The sequence below is a fragment of the Neomonachus schauinslandi genome, chromosome 12, assembly GCF_002201575.2.
Source record: "Neomonachus schauinslandi chromosome 12, ASM220157v2, whole genome shotgun sequence".
NCBI lineage: Eukaryota > Metazoa > Chordata > Mammalia > Carnivora > Phocidae > Neomonachus > Neomonachus schauinslandi.
Genome location: NC_058414.1, coordinates 11690682 through 11701234, shown reverse-complemented (window position 1 = coordinate 11701234; position 10553 = coordinate 11690682). Strand labels below are relative to the sequence as shown.

Below are 10553 nucleotides of genomic sequence, written 5' to 3'. Positions count from 1 at the left end.
GGGGGGGGGGGGGGGGGGGGGGGGGGGGGGGGGGGGGGGGCAGGTGTCTGCGTCTGTTCACTGCTTAACCTCAGTTTCATCTTCTATAAAATGGGAATGGCATAATGACATTGGACCCACTCGACCGCAGGCTTGGCCTAACCCGGATGAAAACCCACTGTGAGCTCTAGCAAGTTGTGGAAGTGGCGCTATTCCCACAGAAATACACAGACACTCCCCTCCCCCATGTAAGTACGTGGGGTCAGTGCCCACCGAGCTAGCCTCCTCCTCCCTGGCCACGACCTGCCCCACCCCTCCATCCTTTCTTTCCTAGGTCGCTGCAACAGCCTTTTCTTGCATTTGGCTCTCCAGCATGGAGCCAGGCCCCTCTCCAATCATTGCTCTACTAAGCAGGTTTAAAACAGAAACGAGCCAGCCTCCACAGCTTCGCCTTCAACCCCAGCTCTCTCCCAGTGCCCCGTGCTCTGTGGTGCAGCCACATGGTGTTTGTTCGAGGTCAGGTGCATCCCACACCCTCTCTCACCGCCAGGCGGTGACCCCTGCCGAGAATATTCCTGCTCCCAACACATCACCCTCAGTGGCTGCCCTTGATAAGGGTTCAGTTCCTGACCCCCTTGGCCCCCCCACCCCCGTCAGTCTGATTTCGGATGCCCCCAGTCTGAGATCCTATCTATCTCATTCACTGTCATGGCCCAGTGTTTACCAGGAACAAGGCAATCACATCTTTAGCATCCAGTGAAGTTACATTAAGCAACCCACTTCCCACTGCTGCGTCCCCCGTTTTTGCCTCCTTCCCTTCCAAATGCAGCTTAATGAGCCCCAATTACAGCGACTGCTACTAACGGAAAGGAAATCCCCACACTGGTGAGACAGTTGGCTTCAGAGACCATTCAGTTCTTGCCTAACTTAAACTGCTCCCTTCTCTTTTTCCATAAGCTCCTGTATGTCTACACACGCAGCAACGTTTACTGTAAGGAGCAGGTGTCCAGACTGGAATTCTCAGATTGAGGAAACATCTTCCCTCAGTGGCACTTTCACCACTCGGTGGTCTATGAAACATGTCCTCTTTGCCCAACCGCCTCCTGCACGCGTGTACCCGCTTACGACTGTCCGGTGTGCGCGCATCCCGTACACAAATCTGAGAACAATGTTAGGGAAGGTCATCTTAGAACTCGCAACTCCCTAGGAGGGTCTCCCTGCCTGGATTTCTATAGCGAACGGAAATCCAGCCATACTTATCACTCTCAGCCCTGAGATGTTTACGGTACTATAAATTTTCGGCACAGTTTCAAGTTCTCTGCAGCAGAAGGCAGGCTTTTCTGTGCATTGCACACTGTAGATTCTGTTCTTAATTTAACACACTCTGCACACTGTGATTCTGATAGTGGTAAATTCACGGAGGCCAGGGCTAGGAAAGGCTACATATGTATACAAAAGATTCTCTGGCATCTTGGTATAAACTTGCTAGCACGCTGGGCTGGGCTCGGTGGTGGTGGTGGTGGTGGTGTGGGGGGTGGGGTGGGGTCCTTTTCCTCCAGCCTTGGGTCTCCAGCAGGAGTTAAAATGAATGATAAAGCTAGGTTTAGAATTAGATCACCAGAGTAGAGAGCAGTTAGAAGAAGGGGAGACTGTCTTTTTTTAGGGAGCATGATTTCTTTTCAAAACGTGAATGCAGTATTCCCCTTTGCTAAAACCTGGTGGGTTTTCTGTTGCTGGTTTTTTTTGGCGGGGGTGGGGGGTGGGGGGAGGTGGGAAGCAAAAGAGAAGATTCCAGGAAGGAGAGCTTAATGATCTAAATTTAAAAAGACACTCTGCAGCAGATCTGAAGCGGTAGGGTCCTTCCCGAAGCTACCAAGCCCCCCGGACGAGTGTGCAGGCGCCTCCTGCCCTGCCCCGGGGGAGAATCGTAACAAGCTACAGGCTGTTCTCCCTTCTGCCTCTACGCAGGCCAGCTTCTGAAACCTTAAACTGTGCAGGGTGCCACTGTAAAGACAGAGAGATAGTAGCTGCTAAATTAGAGAAGCCAGAGGGCACAAGGTTGTGTTTTGTTTCTCTAGGAAAGTGTGTGAAACTGGAGAATCTGACTCGTCCTCAGGATGGGAAAGCTCTCTGGGTTTCAGGTAACTCATTCCCACAGGCTCCTCTCGGCTTTTACCCAGGCTTGGCAGGAGGGGCCGGGGTGAAGGCAGACGGTCCTCGGGTAAAGAGAGGGTCCGGAGGGCAGTGCGGACCAGCCCACGTCGGACTTGCCATGAAGAGAGTCCAGAGCAGTCTACAGATGCTGGGGGTGGGGGCGGGAGTCAGGGTGGGCTAACTGGCCGACTTGACACAAGGAGTGAGAGACAGCACATGCAAATTGCTTTTGTAGGGCCAGGGGGGCTGAGGTCCCTTGCTTCCAGCAACAGCCTACAGGACAGCCCCTCATTCCACAAGAGCAGGTTTCTAAGGCATGATAAAGCCCCACCCTTCTTCACAGGCAGCTGTACTTGGAAGCAAATGATTTAGTGTTCCTGAGAGAGGATCGTACAAAGAGAGTACTCATTAGAGGGGGCTCAATCTGTCAGGTGCTGTTATATTAGGATCAGAGAGGCATCATAAAATGACTTACAACCTGGTCCTGGCTGATAATTAACTGTATGGCATCGCTGGCGTATTGTGGAGAAGGCACAGCGCTGACTTATGCATCGGTTTAATTATCTGAGCTTGAAACACTCTTGTCCCTGTATTCGCATCCATTGCCTGCGTGCTGTATCTCTCCCCCATATTTCTGACATTTGGATTTTCCCCCTGCTAATTGACATGCTGTCGCCTCCTTCTCCTGGTGTCCATTTCTGGAACTGCTATTTGTATATTGCATGATATTTTATCAGGGGAAAAAAAATAAAACAGATCCAATTTCATGAAAATGCTGTTGCCATAATGCTCAGGAGACCAGGGGGAAGAGAGAGATGCAAGTCTTCCTAATGTCTACCTTATATGCAGGTACATTTTAAAAGTTCTATTGTATTTGACTTATTAAGCAGTGCAATATTTTTTTTTCCTTTTACATTTAGCTTTCATTGCAGAAGGGGGTGGAGAGAATGAGACAGCTAGAAGCTGAGATGATTAATATTTATCAGGGCTGTAGGTTTCAGAAAGATATTACAACCCTCAAATTTCTTAGGCATGAAAAATAGAACGAGTCACTTGATTCTATTCCCTTTATCTGTATTTTACCTAAGAGAGATTGTTATACCGCAGCGATGCTGTGAGGATGCTCCAGCCTTCAAATCTCTGCGCATAACAATTTGAAAAATGGAAGGAGGTTGCCTGAGGCTGAGGTGTTTAGGATCAATTACTAATCAGTTTCAGGTTAGACTTAACTAGCTCCTGCATCAAATCCTGAAATGGAAGCCTTCCCACAATGCTCTGTGAGCAGGTACAGTACTTTACACAGGTGTGCACTGGGTTCCTGCATTATTACCTATCTACCTAGATATGGCTGTTGGCTTTGCTAACCTTTCATTACCTACTCTCTGATAATATTCTTTTCATCCTCTGTGCTATTTTTTCCCTCCCGAGGCTCGTGAGCAAGGCTTGTATCACAGCCTGCTCTGCCTGAGTAATTCACTAAGAAAGTCCCACGCAAGCCCATGTGGGTGATAATATTTCATCACTTAAACCTCTATGAGCCCGGTGGACACAAAATCAAGGGGAGAGAGAAAGATGCATAAAAATGAGTAGGAGGGATAAAAACGGCCCCTTACAGGGAAGACCTTTGAAACGTTGCCGGGCAAGGGGGGCTTGGAAAGAGGGAAGATCGGAAGCTGGAAGGAAGAATACCCCAAAGCACCTTTTTCCTTTGCTCTTAGAATTTTTCAAATTTTTTAATAACTCAATCACGAAAGCAGGCCTGCCAAGAGTTAAGCAACCAAGCCCCTTGCTGTTCCCATCCCCCACACCAGGACTCAAAATTCTGCTCTTCTTCAAGCCCTGCACCTCAGATCTGTGGGCGTATGAACATTTCCAACGAAATAAGCAACACACACACACAAACACACACGCAGTGTTTCGTTTGTGTTCCGTTTTGTTTTCCTCACCAGGGTCCTGCCTAAAGCATGCCCTTGTACATACGGGTAATAATTATGTCTCTAATGTGAATGTGGAAGATCTTGTTGTTTATAGAGGATTTTTAACTCGCCATGGGGGAAAAGCCTTGTGGTAAAATGCGGCTGTTACTTGAATTTTCCATTCTGCACCCAGATTCCACTGTACTTAGATTTGGTGCGGTCAATGGTAGGAGCATGCAGGGTGACCAGGTACGCAGGTGTGTTCTCTGAAGCACTAACTTTGCATTTGAACTGTTTCCGGGGGTTTCTGCAGAAGGCATCAGGTGAGATCTTAGAGGTTATGCCTTCCTTCACCTGCAGCCCAGGGTTTTGCCTGCAGCAGGCAGAACTACAAGTCTGGTCATAAATTATCTGGACTGATTTTGTTAGCCTTCATATTTTTTTTCTTAGGATCTGCTATTGAATTTTAAATGCTCGGCCACATTCGGGTGTCTTCCATGTCAATGATGGTGAAATCGAGAGAGAGAGAGAGAGATCAAGGATTTAGTTTCCGAAAAGAAGTAGAAAAAATTCTTAAGATTCAACCCACAGAAATTTCAGAGACTTCTTCCAAAGTTCCTGAGAACTTTTGCACTTTTGATTTTGGATCTAGGAACTAGTGGAGTATGAGGAATTCTGATCTACAGCTCATGCTCGAGTATATTGTAGCCGAAGAGGGGCCAAGACAAATACGTGTTTTCCCTAAAAGTGCCTGGGAAGGTATGACTCCCAGTTCTCCAAATTCGAAAATGGACTTTCTGCCCTGAGGGCCCCCCCCCACCCCAACTCTGACCCACCTACATCACAGGCCCAAACCACCAGGCATCTCGCTCCTTGTCTCTCCTCCCCCATTTGGCTCCACACTCAGCTCGGAGACAAACGCATGCTCCGAAGCTGTACCCAATTTTTCACAAGGCGGCCAGCAAACGGCCCTTTCCTCCCTGTTGGAAGTCACTTGTCATTTGTCGCTGGTGAAAAGCATTGATAAGACAGGCAAACCAGGCAACGAAATGAGGGGAGATGGAAGGCATTTTGGTAAAAGCCAGGCAGCCAGCCGTCTTAGGGAGAGATGTGTGAGCAGATCAGTGCTGCTGATGATTCATGGTCACATTTCTCCACGCTCTGCTTTGTTTGCTTCTGAAATTTATCATTCCTCTGTCTTCCATAGAGCTCCGGAATGTACACATGTATCACTAGAATCCCCATTTCCTTTCCTCTGTCACATTTACTGTGTCACAGGTAGTCATGTTTCTCCCATCCCATAAAATCCTAACTTTTTCTGGAGGATAAGAGGAAGCAGGGGGCAACTGCTAAGCACCAAGATTTGGGCGCTACAGAATGGGGCTTCCAGGAGCTGAAAATGCCTTTCCCTAGATTAACCGCTAAGGAGCAAAAGTCTTTGGAATGCGCCCTCTTGTGGCCGACTGCTTCGCATTATTCAGAGAAGAAAGTGTGTAACCCCTAAAAGCACCCTTCAGTGAGGGGAAATTGCCAGGAAAGTTCCTTGGGCTGGCATGGAATCGGTGGGAGTCACCTCCACCTCAAGATGGCTTTCTTGGGCTGGGGGGAAAACAGTCATCCAAGCAAGCCTTCTTAGACCCCTGCTTGGGAAGTCTATATCTCTAATTCAACTCTTCTGTAACCGGAATCCTCCAAGAGGGGGAGATTTATGTGTTACTTTCAACAAGACCTGGGCTTTAGTGAGCAATTTCCCATTTCCTGGAGCTTCATTTGTCTTTCTGCCCCTATCTGTTCTTCCACAAGTGCTATCGATTGCTAAGTTGATGACGATAATCGGCATATACATCTGGCTGCATATGAAGACTCAGTGATATGCTGTTATTGTACACTGACCAGATACTGTCATGGATCACAGCAAGATAAAATAAGATAGAACCATCAAGAGGACCGCTGGCTGCAGCTCCACTGACAATTACAGAGACCTGACTTGACCCTCCCCATCCAGCCCTTCTTTTCCTTTAAGGGCTTAAGGTAGCATTCTGTACCAGGTGTCCGGCTATAATCTTGGTGAGCAATCTTGGGTGACATGCGTTCAAAAGCATAATTTTTATTTGTTGGGAGAAGTTTCAGAAGGCCCGAGCGCTATTCCTCACCACTTAGTTAATAACAACTCGTATCAGCTTTACAAAGATGGGGCACCTTCCGCCTGAGCCCAGATGGGACAAACTCAGTTCTGAGAGTTCTAGACACTTGAACTTTTTGTAGTCCCTCAGCTGCTGGGCCACAGCATGGGCTTTATTTAACCGTCAAGAAGGGTCGAGGCAAAAATTAAACATGAATCTCCCCAACTGGGGAATCTTAAGTTTGAAAGATGCATCTATGGGGATGCATCTGTGGCATGGCACTCGGTGACAGTGACTCACTGGATTCCATGTGGTACAAAATAGTTTGGGGAGGAAAGAAAGATGAATACCCTCCGCTCTTCTCCAAATTCTTACATTTGACATAGTTTGAATATTATTAAGGTTGGGTTATTCCAAAAGCAACAAGACATTTTTGTATATTCAGAGGATAAAGCTCTTTCCTGGTTGGCAAAATCAGCTACAAAATACTCATCTGGTACTCCACTTGGAGAGTAGATTGTCCAGATAGCAATCATTAATTCCGCGGAATCATAGTAAATCAACTCAAAGTTGAAGTGTGAAACTTCTCAGAGGAGAAAAATAAGTAAGTGTGTCATAAACCTTTTCTGTGACTCCAGCAGCTCACCCAAAGTCAAGTTGTAAACTCAACCAGGAGGAGTTTTCCATTACAAACCTTAAACTGGAGTCAACGTGTGAGTCAAATGAATCACCTTTTAAAAAAGTCACTCAATTTCTTTTAAACTAAACACCTAACAGAAAAGTTAAAAAAAAAAAATGACAAGATTTCATATAAATGAGAAAAAGACGGCCACTAAGATGAAGGCCATAAGTAAGAAAGAATGTGAAAGGTCAAATTCTTTCACTGCAAAACCTCTCAATGCCAAGAGCGTGATTTGCTAGACAAGTCAGCTAGGTCGGGAAGAGAGGCTGTTGCTTACATCAGGTGTATATTAAAAGTGGTCACAGACATAGGTATACTTAGTCATCGGATGCGGGTAAGGCCAATTGAGTAGGACCTGCAATTAAAGCCATCATGTGTGGTAACTGGTATATAAAAACCTATACAGGGTCCCTTTGTCTGCACAGGGAGCAGACAGACCTCTAGACCACCGGAACCCACTCGCCTCCCCTGGACTCAATGTTAGTAAGCACTTTCTTTCCTACGTTGCCATCAGGAAAGGCGAGGGGCAAGGTGAAACCGCCAACCTGACTTTGTTTGCTCAAGAAGCTTCAAAAGATAAAGTCATAATGATCATGTCCTTTGGGGGCTGCGTCAAGAAAGAGCTTAGAGGAAGAAAGACCTTCTTTGAAAAGAAGCTTCTGGTGAGAGAGAGAGAGAGGGAGACACTGTCCTGCCGGCAAGCTTGTAGGACATCAGGGCTTCTCTCACCAGGGAAGCCAGGAAGCCAGCAGGCTATCTGCTCCCCCAAAAGGATGCCCAGGTCTGGCGTGGTTTTCTTGAAAACAGAACATCTGAGTCAACAGGTTTTCAGGATTGGAAATTCTGAGTGTTGCCTTAATTGTTTATACTGCTGCAGCAAACTTTTAAACAGAAATGCTGGGAGTCCCTGCACGTACTTCACTGGCCATATGCTCCACCAAACAAAACAATGGCATTCCTTTCAAATGGATCTGGCAAGGGATACAATTCTTTAGGCTGGCATTACCATGAAAGTAACAGGGCATTAACACATCTGTGTGCCGTGGGCATGCATGGGCTTGCAGCATGCGAAGGGTCTGTGTCCCATAACCGTAAAAATAACCTGGCTCCGGGTCTATGGCCACACTCCTGACAGGTATTTTTCTATTCAGCAACAGGTTAGTGTGGTCCTGAGCCAATGATTAGAACCTATTAAAGTTCTTCCTCTTAAGGATTGAGTGAGAGTTCAGTGTAGTATCTGAGAGCACTTTGTCAAGGTTGCATTCCTTGGCAGAGAGCTCTTAGTAACTTTGCAGAGAACAAAACTCTTTTTTTTTTTTTTTTTTTTGAGAGAGCAAAAGTCAGTGTTCCAAAAGTGACTGCTGGTTCAATGTCAACTATCCCCCAAAGTACCTCTTTACTGCCTAGAATGTGATGCCTGTGCTCTTAGAAGACAGAGTTTCTGAAGGTAAAAAGGACTGTCACTAATAAGTATGCCCTGCTTCTCTGGTGTGGCCCCTGACTGGACTTTTAAAGGGAAGGTTTGTTTTAAGACAATGACTTCATCTGTGCCGGCCACCCCGACCCCACACTCCGCGCCTCCCCGCCATAAAAACTTTGGATGGGGGGGTCCGGAAGCCTCCTGGGCTCCCCCAGTACCCGAAAATGCCCGGGCTTTCCTCGGGGCTGCTGGGATCTGGTTTCAGAGGCAGGGCGAGGGAGCCTCTCACAGCCCGGCTTCCAGCTCCAGATTGGCCCTTGGAGCTTCCTCCGGGGTGACCGGCTGAGTTCGGCAAGTGTGAGCGAGCCATCTCCAGCCAGGGCTCAACCTAGAATTCCGTTTCTGTGAAGTCCTCTCCCCCCCCCCCCCCCCCCCGGTCGCCACCAGTGCCCAATACCGAATGACCTCCACCACCCCCCCGCCCCCGGCGGCGCCCCGCGACTGGGGGCTAGAAGTTCGTCCCCGGACAGTCAGAGCCACGCAGCCCCCACCCCCAGATGCCCCGCACCGACCTGCTTCTGCGAACGTGATGATCTCCGAGGTCTGCTCCATGAGTTCATTCATTTCTGCCCTCCTGCCGATATCATCCTCTATCTCTACGTACCCGTTCTCCCCCACTTTGCCCACATGAAGCTTTCGGATAGCGTTCAGAAGCGCCGCCTTGGGCACCGGCTGGGTGACTTCGGGTCTCTTCTTCAAGTGCAGCATGTTTAAAATGTGCTTCTTGACGGCCTCCACCATCTCCGGCTGAGAGTTGGGTACATCCTTTGGGAGGGTGGCCAGTGCACAGGACGGGCAGTCGGGGGCTGCGCCGTGCCCCTCGGATCCTGGGGTGGGGGAACTCCTCACTATAATCCAGCAACTCGCCAACAGAAATCCTCTCAGCCAAAGCAAGGGCATCCTGGCAGCAAAAGTTGTTGTGATTGCCTTTTTTTAAAAGGCCTTGCTTTTCCTCCCCCCTCACGCACAGGTTTTTTTGGTTTTTTTTTTTTTTCCTTTCTTTCTTTTTTTTTTTTTCCTTCTCCTCTTCAGCAAATTCTCTGGAACAAGAACAAAAAGTTTTCTGTGAAGTTTTGTTTGCAGGTTCCCTCTCTGAAGGCAGTCAGTGCTGTAGGTTTGTGGTTGTCAGGGAGGAGAGTTCTGACTGTCTCCGAGTAAGAGAGAAGGAGGGAGGGAGGGAGGGAGAGAGGGAGGGAGGGAGAGACAGGGTGGGGGGGGAGACAGACAGAGACAGAGAGAGGATGGGAGGGAGAGAGACAGGGAGAAAGGGAGAGAGAGGAGAGAAGGGGGAGAGGGAGAGAGAGGGAGGGAGGGAGGGAGGGAGAGACAGGGAGAGAGAGACAGGGAGAGAGAGGGGGAGAGAGGGAGAGAGAGAGAGAGAGGAGAGAGAGAACGATTGGTCCTAAGTGAGTGCGTGAATGGGCGAGGGAGGGAGTTTGTCTGTGAGTAGAGGCTGTGATTAGGAAGGGGAGGGACAGCCCGTTTTCTGACAGGCTGCTTTCCTTCTGCTCACTGTTCCCTCACACACACCTCTCTTCAGATACCACCATTCTCGGGAGTTCTACTTTCCCTTCTGAAAGAAATCCTCCTAATTTTGTTCTACTTCCCCCCCCCCCCTTTTTTTTTTTTCTGTCTCTGCCCAGTCTCCTTGCTTCACCTTCTTCCTCTTTTGGAGGGGAGAGAAAACCCCACTGGGAGGCACTGTCCCAATCTCCTGGGATGACTAAGTTGAAACGGTCTGCCCCCAGGGCCCTCCACCCCTACGTGGCCGCAGCTCTAAGTGACCCCCCGCCCGGCCTCGGGAGGCGGGGCTTCTGGGAGGTGGGCGGACAGGTAGTGGGGGGCGGGGGTCGGGGCAGAGTGGCCGGGAGCCGCCGGGGCCGGTCAGCGGGGCCGGGCCACAGGGAGTCCCGGAGGTTGCTGGCTTCCCATTCATTCATATTTAAATGTTCAGGGTCACACGCTCTGGCAGGGGATCTGAGGGGAACGGAGTAGAACTTCTGTTTGGGGTCATCTCAGACACTCTACTTTTCCCAACTGCAAAATGCAGTCGGGCACTGAAGGATGCATGGGCAATATTCTACCTGCTCCTGTCACCTGAAACTCTCTCCCTTCTCCCTAGCCGCCGCCCCCTTCTGCCCTGCACGCGCGCGCGCACACACACACACTCACACTCACAGATTCACAAATTACAGCCTACCACCTCCTGCCCCGACTTC

General features: G+C 49.1%; 1 protein-coding gene across 1 annotated transcript in view; it reads right to left on the bottom strand.

The window, feature by feature from the left end:
• Positions 1 to 9288, bottom strand: part of INHBA (inhibin subunit beta A) — an 11161-nt gene extending 1873 nt beyond the window's left edge. Inside the window, exon 1 of the mRNA XM_021703711.2 lies at positions 8847 to 9288. Within this exon, the coding sequence (XP_021559386.1) occupies positions 8847 to 9234 (388 nt within the window). The 5' untranslated portion in view covers positions 9235 to 9288. The remainder of the gene's footprint in view (positions 1 to 8846) is intronic.
• Positions 9289 to 10553: the final 1265 nt, after the last annotated feature.